Source organism: Coturnix japonica, chromosome 2, assembly GCF_054131305.1.
Source record: "Coturnix japonica strain WE chromosome 2, WE-NBRP24, whole genome shotgun sequence".
Classification (NCBI taxonomy): Eukaryota; Metazoa; Chordata; class Aves; order Galliformes; family Phasianidae; genus Coturnix; species Coturnix japonica.
In genome coordinates this window covers 125,423,623-125,443,728 of record NC_140664.1, presented here as the reverse complement: position 1 = coordinate 125,443,728, position 20,106 = coordinate 125,423,623, and the positions used below count along the sequence as shown (strand labels likewise).

Sequence of the window (20,106 nt, the reverse complement as noted above, 5' to 3'; positions counted from 1 at the left end):
TGGAATAACGATTAAGCAAAGGAATGTATGTTTTTTTTCTCGTTTTGTCCTTTTTTTTATTTTTTTTCCTCCCAAAACCTTTACGAATTTCTCTGTAACCTTGTGTAAATACATATGGATATAGAAGCTCGACAACTCTGACAAGGTAAAAAGTACACTGCTAATACTTTCTTTTGAGTAATTTTAAAAAAATGTTCTTTTTAGTTCTACAAGGTAATGTTATGCTGGATACTCCAGGCTCCCTATTCAGTTAAAATGACATGCTCCAGGCAGCCAATTACACAGAACTGTTAAGTGAAATTAATGAGATCACCCCTAGATTACACTTTGTGTTTTATTTTCATTTTATAGGTCTTTATGAACTGCTGGCTGCATTGCCAGCCCAGCTGCAGCCACATGTGGACAGCCAGGAAGACCTGACCTTCCTCTGGGATATGTTTGGTGAAAAAAGCCTTCATTCACTGGTGAAGGTAAACCACATTTAAGTCAGATTCTCTTTGAGAAGAGCATATGGAAAAATGTTTTGAGCGCCATCTAGTAAACCAGTGATAAAACTTGCTCAGTGAAAACAAAACAGCCTTGTTTTAACTCTGTTTCTGTCAGAGTGGAAGTTGTTAAATAAGATTCTACCAAAAATACATAGATGATTTCATTTAAGAGTGATGTTTTGGCAGCATAATGCTAATGCAGCAAACATATGTTGTTTGCCCTTGTTTAGAAAAAGAGAGTAAGGAATAGTAGCAGGAAATCTGAGCCTTCTTTATGGTCAACATTCAAGACCTGGAGTTTAGCTTAAATAAATAAATGTTCGCAGCAAAAATTAGAAGGGATATATTTTCTGAGGTCAAGTATGGCAACAGTTCAGTAGCCACATTAATTTAAAATAATTTCCTTTAACAAAGTCAACTGAAATTCTAGTAAGCTGTTTCTTTTACTGGCTTGCCTCCATTTAAAATTGTTTTGCACATAAATACGTTGGACTAAAGTACGACCTAAAATAAGTTTGGAAGAATACTTAAGTAAAGTGTCCTGCTACAAAAATGATCAGCGATGAGGGATCAAAGCATGCTGTGGAAGTATGTAGGGTAACCCCAATAATACTAAAATTGCTTAAAGAAGAAAAATGGGACCAATCAGCTGATTAGGAATGTTCCACTCCTTCAAAATGGTAAATGTGGCTCAGGTCACTAGTACAGAGCTAATTCAAGCTGTAAGGAAATCCTTAGATTTCAAATGAGTCAGTAACTGTTGGTAACCCATACCGTGAATATATCCAGACTTGACAGTAGTTGAGTAGAATTTGTTGCAGTTGTCAGTCATTGATCTAGAGGAGGCTTAAAACTGAAGCTGTTATTGTGATGTAACCTTTCAGCAATCTTACTCCAGAAAATATTTGATAATATTGGAATTTGGCCATGATTTTCCAATTAGCTGTGAAATTACATATAAAAATAAACACAAGTACACAAAAGCAACAAACAAAGGAATGATATTTTTTAGTACTCACTTGTCTCAAGAATTTAATCAAAATTTCTGAAGCGTGGTGATTCCCAGACTTCTCACTTCTTTGATTCAGCAGAAGATCACTGAAAGAAACACTGATTATGTTCCTAATGTAGGTTGACAGCGGTGTGAATCTAAGTTAAATGTTAGGTCAGAAGCTAAATTAGTTTTCATTTTGGGCTGGAAACTAAAGAAGGCTGTCTAGAACATGAGTGTGGATCTGTGAAACATTAAAATTTCAACATTTGCTATTAATTTTGTATTGAGTCAAAATCTTAACCTTTTGAACTTATTCACACGCTCCCTTTTGTCTCTTCCTGCAAAAGAAAACAATCACAACACAACTGTAACTATGGCACTCATCTTGAGTATACTGTCAGTTTGGAAAAGTGCTCTCATACTAGTGGTGAGCCCTAATTGTTTGTTATTACAGGATGGATTGTTCTTATTAGGAAAAGCAAACAAACAAACACTGACAGTGAGAAAGGGTTCTTCAGGCAGTTGGGAAATTTTGGGCTTCAGTGAATGAACATCTCATTGCAGTTACAAGAAATCACTGAAGTATTCCAAGCATCTTCATTATTTATCTTGTAGATTTTAAGATCAGGAATTAAATCTATGCATAATTCCTAGCTTGCGAGCTTTTATGTCTCACGTAGTCTTAAAATAGATTTATTTGTTTAAGTTGCATCCTTATTGTTTACTAGTTATGCCTATTCTTTAATACAACATCCTAATTTTATTCAAAAAACGGCTTTTTTAGTTATAAGAACTGAGGCTTTTCTCAGCATCTATAATGACTCAGTGCACATCAGAGGATGTAGGACCTCACTTAGTGATGGCCGTGTTATAGAAAATAGTACCTGAAGAACTTTCAAAAGGTTATCTAGATCATATCTGTGTCCCAAGACTGTATCTGAAACATAGCATGTATTTGACCTTTAACTCATTTTAGAAGGATTATTCAGTGTGCTATCAAGTTTCAGAAAAGACAGTGAGTAGCTTGTCTGGAATGGAACTGTAAGAGCAAAAGAGAAGATCTCATCTGCCATAGTTTTTCCCTGTTACAAGGCATCAGACGTGCCAAACCTTTCTGGGTTCTGGTATCTTATTTGAAAGACTGTTTTTCCTAACAGTAACTTCTTAAAGTCAACTGTTCTTGCAAAGACAAATGTTTTCAATTTGTCAGGCAGAGAATGATGACAGATATTTTGTAATAAAAAAGAAGCACTAGCTTAGAGCCAAAGATGTTGTGATCATGGTATGTATGGGTTTTAAACTTCATAAATTGGAAGAAAATTAGCACTGGTCTGCTACCAATTCTGCACTGGTATTTCTTAGTTTAAAATAGACACACTGCTTAATGAAAATTTCAAAGCTGAGCATCATACTCTACTGTTTAATAATTGCAAGTATCAAAGAAGAGCTGTTTTTCTAGGTTTTAAAATGGATATCCAAGCTCCAAAATGCTTGAAAAGAATAAAATGAACTTTCTACCTTTTGTACAGATATTCCGAGTTTTATGGGCACTTAATAATCCTAGTGTTTTGTATTTGGTTGTATGGTATGATATATGGTTTGCTACTCTGGCTGTCTTAATGTTGAAAAGGTTAAAATCCAACAACAACAACAACAACAAAACCAACAAGAAAACCAGCCCCAAACTTTGCCTTGGATTTCTCTTCATTCAGTACTTTTGGATAGAAATCTTTTTGTGAGCTTGGATCAGCCTGAGCTGTTCTAAGAAGTCAGAAATGGAAAAGTTGTATTAGATCATCCAGGCCATTACCCTGCAAATACTGGATAGTTCCCTACACTACATTCCTATTGTAGTAAGTAAAACCAGCAAAAACTGATGCAACTGGTCTTGCTTTTTTTTTCTTTTTTTTTTTTCTCCTTCTTTCTTTCTTTCTTTTTCTTTTTTTTTCCCTCAATGAAAGAATTTGTTGATTAGATTTTAGATTGCATAGTATAGAGAAGGAATCCACAACCATTGGTGACTGTTTGAAAGAGGAAACTCTCTGCATAGTAGATGTTCAAAGTTTGTCTCCATTTCACTCAATTTGTTACTTCCTTGTCTTATTGCATAGTTTTCTTAAGTTCTATCAAAAGTCTTCAGACTTCTCCTTATTTTTAATATGGTAGAGATCCAAATAATTTTGTAGAGATTTATAGAAAAGGATCATGAAGAGATGATCCTTTGAATAATTACGAGCACTAGCTTAGTTGAAGTCTTAACTAGACATGAGTACACTGGTTGTGTTGGATTATTAGAGGAACAAAGGTAAATAAAGGTATGTTTTAACTTCTCCTTTAGCTTATTTTTAGAGGAGTTACAAGAATTTCCATCTATGTTTACTTGCTGTTAGTGCACTGGACGCATATTTTACTGTTTATATACTAAGCTCCAAGATGATGCTTCTACATTCAATGTAGCCTTAAAAATTTTTCATTGTATATGTAATGCTCAAACACAGAGTCAGCCTATCTGTTAAGCTGTTACCGAAATACTTTTTAACCAATTCTACTTTACCAATTGGCTGTGGCTGGCTCATAGCACGCACGATTCTTTGGCCAATTCTGTACTTTGCCTGTAGAGGCTGTGGATGTCCTGTCTCTGGAGATGTTCAAGGCCAGGCTGGATGGAGCCCTGGGCAACCTGATCCAATGTTTGATCTAGATGTAGCAGTTGGCAACCTTGCCTGCGGCATGTGCGTTGGAACTAGATTATCTTTGAGATCCCTTTCAACCCAAGCCATTCTATGATGCAATGACTATGAAAACAACGTGGTGTTGCTGTTTCTCTTGATAGGAAAGAGATCATACATCCAAAAACCAGTATGTAGCACTGGAGAAGATAATAACAGACTTGCTTATATGAATTGTTCTGCTGAGCTGTGTGCCACAAGTGATTTTTTTGGACTCATTGTTCTGTACAGTTGATGAGGATGACCCACAGACTAAGGAAGTGATATCTGTGTAGGTGTCAAAGAATAACAAGGGTGGTGATGGATGAGAAGGAGGTATTAGATGGGATGGAGTTGGCTTTCTTCATGGTAGCCCAATGATATTGATATTGACTGTTTCTGTACTTCAAGCTAGAAGCTACTATTGAAATATTTTTTACTTCTAGCATATTCGTTATTTTCTGATTACTTTTTTCTTTGTCTGTATTTTCTGTTGAATTGTATGTAATCTTTGCACAGTCTTCTTTGAAACTGTTTCTGCAGCTCACAAAAACTTCTTATTTTCTTGTTAATTGCTTTGTTGTATGGAGAGAGAAGGGTGTGCTTTGTGAGAGGCTTTGGTTGTGTGCATAGGTGTACCTGGTAAGGGAATGGTAAAATGCATTTCTGATTTCAGGGCAGACATAAGTCTGTAGCTCGGGAGGAGCTCAAAGGAGCTGCATTATCCAGTGACAGCAAATCTGAAAAAAATAGAAGGGAAAGTGTGACTGGAGATTTGAAGGTTGCAGGCCCGTAACCTTAAATCTAACTCAGTGAGTGGGTTGTGGGTTCACGGGACAGTGTTGTGGACCTGGAGGGATGTACAGACCACCTTGGAGTTGATGGAATTATTGAAACTGATAGCTCATTCACTACAATATAACTTCGGTATTCACTGTCCTTAGGGTTCTTTACTGCAGTGTTCTCAATCATATTTATTTTTAAAAAGCTGTACCTCCCAGGTAATGGGAACAGGCTGTAGTTCTGAAAGTTCTTATGAAGTTCTGAAGTGCTGTTTACTTTGGAGATGGGGGAGAAAACGAAGGAGAAGGTGGTGTGAGTAAGCATTTACCACCTGGCCATCTGGAGGAGGAGGTGGGAGTGTGGGGTTTTGCAGCTGGGACCAATTCATGGCCAGTGAAAAGTAATTGTTCTTCATGCTCTAGAGAAAGATTGGTTCGTATGTTAGAGTTACATCTTTAATTATGAAAAGGCATGCAAAAGAATTCTGAATAAAGCTCTCACTCTTGTCATGCTGGCTGTCCAAACAGTGAAAAGATCTAAGCTAGGCAGGCTTAAAAACTCTACAATTTTAGGAGGGGGGAGAAGGAATTTACTACAACTGAACTCTTTAATTGATGGACTTGACAACAGATGGCAGTTCTTTGTCATTCTTTAAGTCCAGGTCATTTGGTCTGTACATACAGAATTTCAGTGCTCTTCTAATCCAAAGTATTTGAAGGTAATGATCTAAGTAAACCCAAACTTGATCATAGTCTTTCTACTTACCAAAAGATGAAGCTACTGTGGAAAAATATACACTGTAAGAAAGCCTGATGGTGCCTGACAACAGTATGCACTTGTATTTGGAGTAATTAGCATCGAAGCACTGAGTCATTTTGCTTCCATCAAAATTACTGCATGCAAAAAATGTAATGCAAGGTGTTATTCCATATGAAATGCCATGTGAATTTAAAGTGTAACTTTGAAGCCAAAGTGATTTTTGGAGACTTGTTCGATAGCCAGCAGCTGAAATGCGCAAGAAAAGAGATCACTTTTAGCTGGAGGCAATCAGCTGCCTTTAAACTTACTTTCCATGGGAACAGTGATCAGATTAATCAAAATAAGGTAATTGGAGTTTTATAGAAAATACTACGGGATCTTTACTTTATTCAGACTGATTTCGTTGCCACGGAAAATTCAAGGAAAAGGTAAGTAGCAGCCAGGCAATTGAGCAAACACTTCTGCTGTTGTGATGGGGAGTTTCTGGATGGAGCATGTATGTGTTGACCCCTCTCATTTGCCTGCATGCTTGTTGTGTAAACATGCAGTGCATCAAGTGGTAACTGATCAAACAGGACACAAGCAAAAATGCTTTTGTTTCAATTCCTGGCTACAACCCCAAACTTTCCATGTACTACAGTAGGAGTTTCTCTCTGATGAAAAACAGTTCTTACCTTCTGCATTCATACTTACACACATAGATGTGCTTATCTGTGCCTTCTTTATAGTGAAAGACCTCCAGCGTACTGAGAAAGTGGTCAAGCTTAGCATTGGACAGTGTAACCTTCTTTTAGAGAAAATGCCCGTCAAGTTAGTGCCAAATGGATGTGTTAGTGCCGTCATGGACAAACATGAATCATTTGTGAGATTCAAAAGAACTATTTATGTCTTGGCTGTACTTGATTTGTTGGGAAGCATCTAGTGTTTGTTTCTGTTGTTGTTGTTTTATTTTGTATGCTTTACTTTGTGCTTGGTTGAAGTTTAATAGAAAGGTCCAACTTCTGCCCCAAGTTGTGATATTCGCTATCACCAGCATCTTGCAGCTTCTACACCAGAGCTGCTAATGTGTTTAATAGTAGAGACTTGAAAATTTCGTCTAGATTTTTATAAGGAACTCTTGTTCTTGTCAACATATCCTCCTTTCAGCCCATGTTGTTAAAAATAATAATTAAAAAATCCAAGATCGGTTTCTAAAGTTGCAATTAAATGGGCTTGTTGACAGTTTCAGTCTCATAAAAGCTGTAGAAGTTGGGCTAGATAAGAGATTCTGCAGGTATGGTGTACCAAGAAAGATTTGAAATGAAAAATAAAAGAGATAAGCTTATTAAATCAGAGGTGTGAAATATTGGTCTATGACTACTACTTGAAACTTGTGAATTAATCAGTGCTTTGGAATGTGAAAAAGCTTTGGTTTAGGTTAAACTCCAGACAGAGGCATTTTTTGAATCGGTAGTAATTGATTTAAAGTTTCTGCTGGGAAACCTCCAAAGAGTAGCAGAAATCCAGCCAAAATGCTCTAGACATTAAGAACTGAATCCAAATCCTTCTAAGACAAATGGTTTGTAATTTGGTTGTTGCAGTGGGGCAGTATACCAGCTTGGTGACAAAACTTGTGCCATATCCAAATTTTTCTTGTCTTACAAAGCTTGCATAATATTTCTTCAACCAAAGTGATTCGTGCTTTATGTATGATATTGAGGCCAATCAAAGGTCTCAAAGCTGCTCAGTAGTTTGACAAATCCAACATATCCAATGATAATGTCATTTTAAGCTGTTTTTTACAGCATTCTTTTCTTTTGGAATGGGAGTCTTTTTTTTTTTTTTTCCTTTTTTTTTTTTTTTGTGGCAGATGAGAAAAACTAAGTTCTGTAGAAGATCGTGTAAGGGCGTGCCTAATTATTTGTTTACTTATTTTTGTTACTGTCTTGGACTATTTTACTTTTTAGAACAGACAGTTTTAACTACTGGAGTGCAAAAATATCACGAAAGTTATAATAAGGATGGGATATAATAGTTGTAAAATCTTTCTGAGGAATTCAGTTCTTAGTCCTGATCCAATGGATGCAGCCTTTGCTGTTCCCTTTTGCAGATCCAACCAGTAGTAAAGCTGGATGCTTGTTCCCAGGTGCTCAGCTGGCCAGAGAGATTCACCGATGTACATGACACACACTTACATTCATTTATCATGGAATCACAGTGTGGTTTGTGTTGCAAGGGACCTCTGAAGGCCATCTAGTGATTACACAGGGTAGCTTCGCTACTGCTTTACATTTAATATGGATATCATCTTCATAAAGCATTTTGAATTTTAATGCACTTTGCAGATTGGATTTCATGGAAAAGAGCAGCTTTTGTTGAGATTTGGTGATTAAATAGTCTAGCAGTGACACTGCAGATACACCCAGCTTTAATCAGGATGAAACCATAAATCAACCTACGATTTTGAATTTCCAAGTTCCAAACATTCTAGGAAGAAAAGTAACCCATGATTATAATCATGCTACTCTGGCATCTGAGATAATGAGATGGAATATTGAAGTTTGGTGCGCTCTTAATCACAGAATTGCTAACTACAAATCATGCCACAGTGCATGCCATGCAACAAAATACGTGTAGTTTTATGACTGTGTTCTTTCATCCTGAAATATCACTTTCTAGGAATTACTAACTAATAATCTGCCCAAATTGTGATATTGTTATTATTATCTTCTTCCAAAGGGGAAAACATATTTTTCTTTGTTCCGTATTAGGTAACCACTTGAGTAGGAACCACGGCTTGATTGCATCTTCTTTCCTAATTCTGCTGTCTTTGTTTTCTGAGTATGTCTATTGGTCTTTTCATTTAGAACTGGATTATTTTACACTTACCTTTATACTGCTAAGTGATGTTTGTTTTTTTTTTAAATCTGAGACAGTTCTTTGTTTCCTTTACATTGTGTCTTTATTTTCCCTTTAATATTCCTGCTAACGCTTTAATAACACTTCAGTAATCATTAATAACATTTCAATAACCAATTTATGGTGACTTCTCTTTGGTTATATCATGCTGGTTTTTACTTATTTCTGGTTTTCTACTGTCTTTCCAAACCTTTAAGAATGTTGTTAAGTGACTTGTTCTCAGTCTCACTGAGTGATCATCAGTTCTGGTAGGAGAGCTCAGCTGAATTTAGGTGGGTAAGTATCTGCAGTTTCTTAACTAGTATGTTAAGTAAAAAATTAAATGTTCAAATAACCTTAAAAATTATACTGATGTTTTTTATCAATCTTAATTTTTTCCCTGTAGATCTACATATTTTCTTCGGGGTTTTTTTTTTTTTTTTCTGTTTTTCTGAGTTTTAACTCAAGAAACAAAAATTTACACCTAGTACTGAGTCCAGAAGAGCAGACCATCCTTTATTATAGCCACTACATGTATCTTTTTGTTTGCAAGCATGTTTTTTTCCTTTTATTTTTCTTTTTGGCTTCTTTGTTTTTTAAGATTTTCAAATTGAAGTTTTCATATTTATTTTAGGTCTGGGATTTCACCAAAGGTGTGTTCCCCCACTGTCCACATTGCACTTGATTTGTTGTGATTTTATTGGAAAATTGCTGTATATCTGACATTTGTTTTTCAGAAACAAAGTAAAACGAGAATGTAAAGCATTTCATTGTTGGTATTCTTGATAGTTTTCATAGTGGTGGTTTCATTAAAGAGCATTTAAGCAAGTACTTGAATTTTCTGCTCTGAATTCTAGTGCTTGTAAGCACATATTTACTCTTGGTCAGTTGGTTTTGTTTCCTATCTCGTTTTATTTATTTAATCTGGACTGTAAGGAAGCACAGAGAAAAGAGCAGTAAAGTCTGTAGTTTGGCTGTTGGCAGAGGCCGATACTGTCTGGCCTTTTGAAGTATCGCATTTAATCACCTTCATGTGTTGCTGCTTTGATTGGTGAGGATTCATTGTATACAGCTGATGCATAGGGGTTCTGCTGCTGGTAACTTTGGTGTTTGAAATTCATCAGCATTATTAAGATGCACAACTTAAATCCCCACAACTTTTAGTGTAAAACTGACCAGAAAATCAATTTCTAGATTTCATATTTGAGGAACAGTATAAATGAGCATGGGTAGTTCTGAGCATCTGTTTTTAATGTAAGGGATCACTTTTAAATCAATTACTGGGATGCTTTCTGAAGTTAGTTTCTGGGTATTTAATCTGTAGTTTCATTAGCGTTCCGGGTTGTGATCCAGTGTCTGTGGCGCTTTCATCAGACTTTATCAAAAGTTGTGTTTACAGCATAATTGTGTTCTGATGATGAAGACTTTCATATTCCTTAAATAAATGTTCTTTTCTGTGTTTGCGTCCTTCATAGGAGCTTCTTCTGAAAAAATCCACCAGTCTTTAAATTTATCATAGGAGAACAGGAGTCAAAATAGAAAACAGTAACTCAATTGTGTTTTGCACATGTAGGAATGTCTGAAGGTTTTGTGGTTTTCTTGCAATTAATAGATTTCTGTGTTTGTGTAACTGCTTTTAGTGTCAGCACTTCCTTAAAATATAATTTTAATGGAGTAATACAATGGTACGAATTAAAAGGAAACATTTTTTCCTGAATCAGATTCTTATTTATTACATGACCTGTGCTGTATCGTAACATACTGCAGAGATTTTAGGAAAACCTGAATGGTGAGCTACTTTTTGACGTACTTTTCATATTGCATGAATTGTACTGACCCCACTAGATGGTGCTAATTGATAAATATATGTGCGTGTGCACGTGTTTAACTCAGAGGATGAATGTCCCTATCTGTAATTAACGCTTGTTGAGTTTTGAATAGTTTAATTCTGCCTAATGAACTGTACAGAAGTGATATCCTCAGTGTTAGGAATTCAGGGAACATGAATGGCATTGGAACTTGGCTAAAGGACTGCAAGGGCGGTGTTCACTGTACTAAGCAGGAATAAATCAAACTCTTCATTATTTCAATTTAGTCTTCTGCTTGAATACTAAAAGTGAAAAAGCACAAGCTTGTGCCAAGCTTTTGCAGTCACAGAGAACGATAGTCATAATGAAGTCGTAGAGAATCCTGCGTGTTGGCTATTTTCTTTCAGCAATGTTCAGTCAGCATTTGTGTAAAATCTAGGATGTGAAGTGGGCAGAGTCTGAAAAATCTATTGGACAGTGAGGAAGGCAGTTTAGCCTATATTCACATTAGGGAAATGCTTGCTTACTGTGCAAGGTTAAGAAAGCTCTTTGCTGTAGATTTATATTGTTAACCAAACAGTGGAAATCATTTACTTTTGGAAAAATGAAACAAATTAGGTTATTTGTAACTATGCAGAAATAAAGTTCTCAATTCAAAATTGTGGTGAGTGCTTCAAAACTGTGGTATTGGGAGGAATTAAGATTACAAAAGCAAGTTGTTTACATGTTAAACAGATTACTGGGCAAATGAGGACCTTTTACTATTAATATTTGTAACCTTTCTTTTTGATGTTGTTTTCTGAAGAAATGGGCGTTTATTAAAAGTATTCAATATAGGCACGTATATTGTACGATCCAAGATCAGCTTTCCATATATCCCGCTTTAAATCATCTTTAGCTGTAATTGGTACATTGAAACTATACACTTGTTTATCATTTAAAAAAAAAAAAAAAAAAAAAAGAGAGAGAGAGAGAAAACAAACATTGTGGTTGCTTCTTTATTTGGAAATTTTTATTTCTTTTGATTTTCTTTTTTTCTTCCTTGATTTTTTTGTATTGTCTTGTTTTAAGGAATTTCTCCATGTTCTTGGTATAATCCCACTGAAGTACACTGACTCTGGGAATAATTTAACATAAATTGGCATTAGCATTGGTGTGGAAAGCACTGTAAACTCAAATTAACCTTTTGACTCCTTACTAATCATCAAACTAGCATAACGCATTGGGAAAAAGTGTAACATTATTAGTTTTTTTTCTATTTTAAGTTGTTGAATTAGATAATCAAATTAATAACAAGTCGCAAATTGTTTGGGATTGAAGTTTTCTTGTATGTCTGTCAGAAGTCAGGTTACAATTGTTACTGTCTATTTTGAGCTAAGGAGAACTTCATATAATGATAGCTTCCAAACCACAATCAATTAGCTGTCTGTGGTCTTTCTCTTTACTTTCTAGCTGCATCTGGTGTGTTTCTATCCCTTCTCATTGAACAGTATAATTATTTATTTCTCTTTTTAAAAGAGAATTTTTTTTTCTTTGAAATGTGCAAATCTGATACGTTCAAAAATGACTGTTATTCTGTCACAAAGAATGGTGGCACAGAAAAGACAGAAATCCTCCTCTCAAACATATTAGAGATCCTTACATTCTAACTCCCTTAACAAAAGTTTTGCCTTTTGGGTTACAAAAGAACAGCAGCACTAATGCCATTTAAAAAAAAAATCTGTTAAAGCTGAAGGAACTTTTGTGTTTCCTAACATCTGACAGGTACCAACACTTGAAGAAATCATAGAATCACAAGGTTGGAAAGCACCGACAAGATCATCTAATCCAAACTTCCATTCTCATGTTTTAGATCCAATTGTTTTATTTGTTACATGTAATATTTCACATTGGTTTGGTATGCGTTTTGCGAGTCTTTTTTTGCACAACTGAAGCACATGCACTTGATACAATCTAGAAGGGTAGTATCAAGACTATCCTCAAATGTGGAAAAAGAAGTCCTTATGCCTTAAGTGTTTCAATACATATATACATATATCTATATACTGTATCTATACTATATAGATACATACGCAATATAAGTATACTGATCAGTCTAAGTTCATCAGTGTCCTGAATAAAATAAGATTTTTCTCAAATTTTCTATTTAGAATCATTGTAGAAACATCAGCTGTTTGATTGTTGCTGTAAGGATTATTTCCATCTGGGTTTCATTACTTTCTGTGTAATTTGACTGAGTTGCATTTCTTCAAAACTGAAAGGCATCAGAAGGAGTTGTAATTTCTTTCCTGCTTGCATGAAGTGTTCTTTAAGTAAAAGTATATTTAAATAAGTTACTTAGCAAGACATGTTGTTTATATAACAGTTATGTCAGTAAAATAATTCATTACAATATTCATCTCACTATCAGAAGCTGAAATGTAAAAAAATATTGAGGTTACGGTATATATGTGTGTGCGTGTGTGTGTGTTTCAGATTAGAAGTCATTTTAGTAGAATTGGTTTGAAAATCAAGTACATTTTGTGACCATTATTGGTCATAGAAATCCCACAGGGGTCATCGAGTCCAACCCCTGGCTTCACACAGCACCACCCAAACCCGATATCTGAGAGTGGTGTCTAAACACTCCTTGAATTCTAACACTCGGGGTCATGTCATCATCTTCATGGGAGGAAGAGTTGGAAGTAAAGACACTGACATGACTCCACCCCAAAATCTCTATTTCTTTTAAATCCATAACCTTCATTCAAGAAGTGACGTCTATTAAAGTTACAATAAAAGGCGTGGTGCATGTGCAGGTTTTGTATATACCAGGTGTAGTGTTTTCAAAGAATTGATTTACTTTTATTTTAGCGAATTCAGGTGGGTATGTGATTAGCTTATTGTTCCTATTTTGTTTTAATTGTAAGTGCATTTTGAAGGACAGTGCATTAAAACTAAAGGGCTCTTTTAAAATCCAAGGGCTTCTGTTTGAAGATTAGTTGTTTCAAAGAATACCAAGTTTTATGTTCTTGTTTGTTCTTTTTTTCTTAACGAAAATAGAAGGAAATTCTTTGAGAACTTAATGTCCTTACCTCACACAAGAGAGTGGCTTCATTCAAATTTGGAATTGTTCTGATGCTCTTTCCTTTAGAAACGGGGTTAAAAGTGCAGAAAAACAATTTTGGAAATACTGTACACGGTAGCCATGTAAGCTGTTTGGCTCTAAAGGGGCAAGAAAATTTATTTTGGAGCAAGTGCAACTTGTTTGGCTTTGGTCTGAACTTCCTCTGCCTACCTAGGGACACTCTTCCTATAAGCAAAGTCATCAAAACCTTTTCTTATTACTGACTGAAAAAAAAGCGTGTTTGAATGAAGTCTGTGAAATCTCATATAATAGCAGCTTTATTTTATTGTATAAGAAACAATGAATTCAAAGTGAAAAGTGTTTCTAACAGAAAAATAAACATTTTAAGAAACTCTGCAAGGAATATGTGGGGTTGCAGCCAACATTTAATCTTTCTGCTTGACATTGCAAAAATAAAATAGCTAATGTATTAGTCTTATTACCATATGCTTGCATATTCATTCAGACCCAAATTTTCCAATTCTTTATTCTCTTTCTCATTTTTTGTGATGTGGTAAGTAAGATAACTTTTAAATGAATTAAATATGTATGTGTGTATAAAACGCTAGCTTTTAAAAATGAAGGGGAAAAAGGGCAACACCTCACAAACTAAGCTATAAAGGAATTAAAGTCACAAAGATAATAAATGGCTCTTTTTGTAAAAGACAATGAATACAGAAATACGAATTGCCATTTCAACCTTTAACCTTAGTATTTTTATCATCCTTCTTCAATTACAACAATCAATTGAATGAAAACTAGATGACATACTGTTGTTTATCAGTAGTTAAGGAAAAAAAGGTAAGGCAGCAGCCTGAAAAACAGACGCCTCATGAGAAAGTAGAAGTCAAAATAGGAAGCATAAGAATTTTTCCTTTTTCTTTATTCGAGATTAAGTACAGTCACTAATTAAGTAGAATACAGAATAGCAGAATATAGAAATTCCAGAAGAGAACCATTGAAATGATTACAGGTCTGCAAAGCATGATCCATTAGGGGACACTGAAAGATTTTGAGTCTAACTTAGAGATGACTGGAGAGGTATGTAAATTTTTTATGTTGAAGAGGTTATTAAAAGCCAAAGCAGCTAATTTTTTCTCCAGCGTACGATGAGAAGTTTGGAAATCAATTTACAGCGAAGTAAAAAGAAGTTAGACAGTAGGAAAATGTTCCTAATGGCAAGTGCAGTTAAGATCTTTCAGAGTGGACATTATTAGCAAATGTTAATTACAAACTATTTTCCTTCAGGTAGCTGCATGAACTTCTGTGACCCCTCAAGGTTCCCTCTTTCCTTGCTTGCTAGTAGAGAACCTTTGATGAGAAAATACTGATACTTATTAAAGTTGTAAGCCAAGATGTATATTTAACTGCATGAATGAATTGCACAACAGTCTCCTTATAGGGTACAGTTTTGTATAAACCACCATCTGCCCATGTTTTTTCTCCATTTAACATTTTCTTTGTTAGGAAAACCACTAAAAAAGGAAAGAAACTATTATAGGAAGCACCCTCTAGTTCACTTGGGCACTAATTTGGTTTTCCATACTTCAGTGTTTTGTGTTCATGTGCCCTGCATAATTTGTGCCTAGTACATACATCCCTGAGGAGGTGCCTTGAAGGACTGTTGGCAGATTTTAGGTTCATGAGCAAACCGTACCTGTAGTGTATTGCTAGAAATCTGTAGATCTTACCTTTGATTACTTGGCTATGGACAGAGAAAAGGTTGAGTGAGGATGCTGTCTTTTGCATGGCCTCTTTTGTTTTCTCAAATTGTTCTGGTTTTTTTTTTTTTTTCCCTGTATGTTTATACAGAGCCATGTTGGTGAAATTTCCATATTAAATGTAAAACTTTAAGATTCATCTGTTCCTTGCTTCCTGATGAATGTGTTTGCTCTTCATTAGTTACACCAATACATTCTGTGGTACCCAAACAAAAGTACATTTGTGGCACTCTGTTTTCATAGTAGTTACCTGGTCTTGCTTTTAACTACACATTGAGGAAGGAAATGCTACTTCTCCATTTTACAGATGGAGAATTGACAGACTGTCATTTGGGAATGTGGTGGTGAAGTGGGAAATCAGTTACTCACCCTCTTATAATATTGGCTCATATCCTGGAACTTTTGTTTTATATTTCAGGCAATTTAATATCATTACTGGGAATGAAATTTTTTTTACAAACTTAGAGTAGGTAGCTGTGATTTATGCATTTTTATTTTGTTTGTCTTTTCTAAAATACATAATGATAAATTCTTAGCAATGTTCTGTGCCTCTTAACTATAATTCAAGTCAATTGGCCTGAGTAGAATTTGATTTAAAAGCTATATGTGTTCTGAGAAAGCCAGTTTTTAAGGTAATGTGTTGAGCATTTGATGTGAATTTGCATTTGATTTACTGTTTAGTTTTCCTATACTTCATATGTTCATCATAGCACAAAGTTGTTCTTATATTTATGTTCATTAGCATGGCAATGCTGCAGTGATAAGTACAATAGGAAGGTTTGGAAAAAGATGAATAATTTTGCATTCAGCCCATATTTCTGTATTGTGTAAACAGACTTGCAGACACCCACAAAATGATGAAAATAAGGGAAAGAAAAAAAGACTATTCTGTCTCCTTTCATCTGGTATGTAAGGTTTCTGAGAGGAGAAAACAAGGGAATTAAATGATGTTTTAATGAAAGCTGCATCAAGCAAAACATGCGTGCTCTTTCAACAATGATAAGATGAAATTGTAGTTCTCCAGTGTTTTTATAGCTATTTTCATTTGTTTCACGATAGCCCTTTATTTCTTTTTTCTTCTAAGTACTTCATTTTACCTTGACTCAAAGTTGTTAGTGAGCTTAGACAGTAAACTCACTGTCTAAATCCCGAAGTTAAACTAGTGTCATTAGTGATCAAATGAAACCCTAATCCTCATCTTGAAATCTGCCTAGACATCAGGATTATTCATAAATGTGTTCCTTGAGGTTATGTGTGCCTTGAAGTTTGGTTCTGGAATGAGTTCTCTTGTTCCTGTCAATACAGATGCCGGACATGCGCAGCCAAAATGAGCACTGATTTCCCGACAAGTTTATCTTCTGCTTTTTTGTGCTGTTCTGTACATGTATTGAGACTTCTCAGTTTAAACATGCTCCTCTCTGTAGTCACATCTCCCTGGTTTGTGGTGCCACTAGTGGAATTAAAGACTTTGATGCAAACCATGCCTTAAATTGAAATTTTGGTGAACCGCTAACAGGTTCTCCACATAAGAGAATCTTTTGTCCATGCAAACAGCTAACCAAATGGCACAGAAGTTGTGTGGCTTTTTTCAGGGCATTTATTTCAGGTTCTTCTGTTGTTGATATGCTGATAATTATGTGACAAAGAGAGCAGTTGGGGGAAATGTTCTTCTACTCTTATGGACTTTATACAACAATATTCTCAATGCTTTTCTTCTAGATGCATCTTAGAGCTTAGTGGATGTAGCATTCTAGTTCAGATATGGAGTGCATTTTTTAAAGCAATTAGCTACCTTTTCAGCTAGTGCTGCTTTGGTGTGTGTCAGCAGGCATCAGTAATGCAGTACAGGAGCTGGATTCCTTTCTGATGAAACTAAACAAGATGAACTGCTAACAATGAATTATTTCTAATTATTAGACTTCTGTCCCTGTTTTGAAAATTTATTTTGCTTCAGTGTGCAGAACATTTCAAACTCCATTAATTTTAGCAGTTGTTGGCATTTAGTGTAGCTCATTGGCACTGAGGAGAAGCTGGTTTTTTTCCAAACAAGCTTCAGTAAACTCCAGTTTCAGTTTCCTTTAAAAATGTTCTGTTCTTATACAGGAAGCAGCAAGTCCAACAAACAGCTAAAGAATATATTTCTTCAAGTTCAGAAAAAGGAGGTGACGTGCCTGATGTTGTCTTTTTTTTTGTGTGTGTGGGATCATGCTAGGCAGAAATGATCCAATTTAAGTTTGCCAGAAACTCAGTAGGTGAAAATTTTCTGTTGGGTTTCTGATAAACCTTAGATGGTAGGACAGCTAAAGGGCTACCCATCCTAGTATGTTGTTTGTGGCTTTGAAATCACTATTTTGTCCCGTGTAAAGCCTTCCAGAAAAGTCCTGCTTACTCAACTGAATCAGACTCCACCGAACGTTATTAGAATTATTATTGAATTAAGGGGATTCCATCCCCGTAGGAGCTGGGCTATCCTCATCCCTACATTTTGTCAGGCAAATGCTAGGTACCTGGAATGCAGGAAATCTGAAGAAGAAACTAAACTTGTGTGGTAGGATTCTTTGGTCAAAGTTTTTCTGACTCAGAACATTCTCTGTGGATTTTGAAATCTTCCAGTCTAAGGACACTGCAGAAAACTTGTTTCCACTTTACTTTGTTATAGAAATCTTAATTCAGTCTTTTTGGGAAAATCCAGACACAATTTCACTTGCCTACAAATGTGCCAAACCTGTATAAATTTGCAAATATTTGTTCCTCCCTTTTGGAATTTTTCTCTGGATTGAGTTGACTGTCAGTGTTTGCAGAGCCTCCTACATGTACTCAAAGACCCCTACAGTGGAGGGGATAGGTAATCTTAACAAGAAATAAGTTTAAAAAAAACCAAAACAACCAAAACCCCAGCAATGTAGCCATCTGCTCAGTAGAACGGCATTACATGCTTTATTTACAGTACGTAACTCTTGCTTTAACAGACTCTGTCTCATCTGTGAAGACACACTTTCAAGGTTCCAGCTTTACATTTAAATGTCAGAAGAATTTGAAACATATGTACTATGTTTTCTGTTCTTTAAAGCATTACTCAGACTCCACATTGGTTCTGTAGCTTTCTACTAGAGAGATGGCAATAGCATTAAAGTTACTGGACAGCAGAGCAAAATACAAGATAACTTTGGCTTTCCTATTAAATAGAATACTTTAGAATGAAGCTCAAATTGTTGGTTGCAAATACAACATGCTTAATTCTACATAATAAATGCATTCTCTTTTTCCATATTGAATCAACTTCCATACTTCTCTCAGAAGTGTTACAGGATGGCTGTAATCTGTACTACGGCTACATTTTGTTCAGTGACACTAGCAAAGAGGCACAGTGCTTGCACCACAGTTTTTTTGCTTTTCAGCTCAGTTTGCAGAGCTTGAGCTATCTTAATTCTCATTAATGCTGCCACTAAACCTACATATTAAAAAGGTAAATTCTAGTTATGTAAGCATTGAATATTGGAAATACAGTATTAATTGTGAATACATGAGCATGATTTACAAATCTCAAATTTGAGAAATAATTAGCTGAAAGGTTGTGGAGAAGCTTCCAGAAACTCTGGTAGTGCAAATGGCAGATTTTTGAAGGTAACAGTAATTAAATGCAGTTATCCATCACCCTGAAGTCTGGGAAATTCAAAGGCTACAGGTGAGTGTACAAGTTTGTTCTGTCCTTGAAAAATAACAGATGAAAGGCAAGTGCTGCACCCATCTTCAAAACAGGACGAAAATGCAATGTGGATCAGCTTTACCCTGATCCGTGGGGAAATTATGGAGCAAGTCATCTTGGAATGCATTTCTGGACACCTGGAGAGAAGGAGCTCCTGAAAGCTTATTTTTGCCTAGCTGGAACTTTCTCTTTGCTGACTGAATTGCACCAGAGTTCCTGTGTCAGTGCATTCAGGAAGCAATTATATGTAAGCACTGCATAAATTATGAATGCTTGGTTATCCAGAAGTTAGAGGTAGGCGGTGTCTGTAGGAGGGCACTAGGAAGTTTTTATGATATAATGTCTATTTTATACTCATCTGAAAAGGAACCCCTGTGTCATGTACCGATTGCAGCTTTGTACATAGAACAATGTTCTTTTACAATCTGCTTATGCAACTCCTTCATATTACAAACAGGTGAAAGATATTGCTGCATACAGATCTGATTTAAACACACACTGTGATTCACTTAGCAAACAAGGCAAAATTGTGCTTCTCTTGTAAATCTAGTCTTTGTTGCATAAATTTACAATTTTATAACACGTTTTATGTGATTGTCCTGTCATCTTTTAAAATTTCACTGATAAAGATGCTTTCAGGCTGTCCAGTGTAAAACCAGCTTCATTAGAAGTGGCTTCTCTGATTTCTTTGAGCAAGAAGGTAGCAGAGGAGCCAGGTTCTAACCCTGAAGTTGATGGGAGCTTAGCTTGGACAAAATCAAGATGCTGATCGAAGCAATCAAGAAAGTGATGGATTTGAGTTCAATTTATTATGCCTTTTAGTTGCTCAAGTTCACAGTCTAAGAAAATCAAATTTCTGCTAAACTCAGGGAGCTGCTGCTCCTTGTTTTGTTTAGTTTGTGTGCTTTGTATGCTAGAAATATGAAGTTTTCCAGTCACTTATACATTGTCCAATATGGATTGCATTTGCTTTCAGAGTAAACAGTGTCTACATAAGCTGTGTACAATTCACTCATGTTCCAGAGAAAATGCTGCCTTGCATTTAGTTTCTTCTAACTGTTCAGAAGAGATCATCTTACATTTTGCAGTGATTTTTCTTCATGCTTCATCTTGGCATTTCAGAACTTCAGTCCGTTAGCAAACCACGTAGAGAAAT

General features: G+C 35.6%; 1 protein-coding gene across 9 annotated transcripts in view; it reads left to right on the top strand.

Annotated features, from left to right (window-relative positions):
- Nucleotides 1-20,106, top strand: part of MPP7 (MAGUK p55 scaffold protein 7) — a 134,482-nt gene that overhangs the window by 50,261 nt on the left and 64,115 nt on the right. For 7 of the 9 annotated variants that reach the window (XR_014943116.1, XM_085538779.1, XM_085538778.1 and 4 more), the window contains one exon: nucleotides 352-470. The exons of the other annotated variants lie outside the window; for them this stretch is intronic. Coding sequence is in view for 6 of the 7 variants with exons in the window: in XM_085538779.1 (XP_085394905.1) it covers nucleotides 352-470 (119 nt within the window). In the remaining variant the exon portion in view is untranslated. The remainder of the gene's footprint in view (nucleotides 1-351; nucleotides 471-20,106) is intronic. 9 annotated transcript variants of the gene reach the window in all.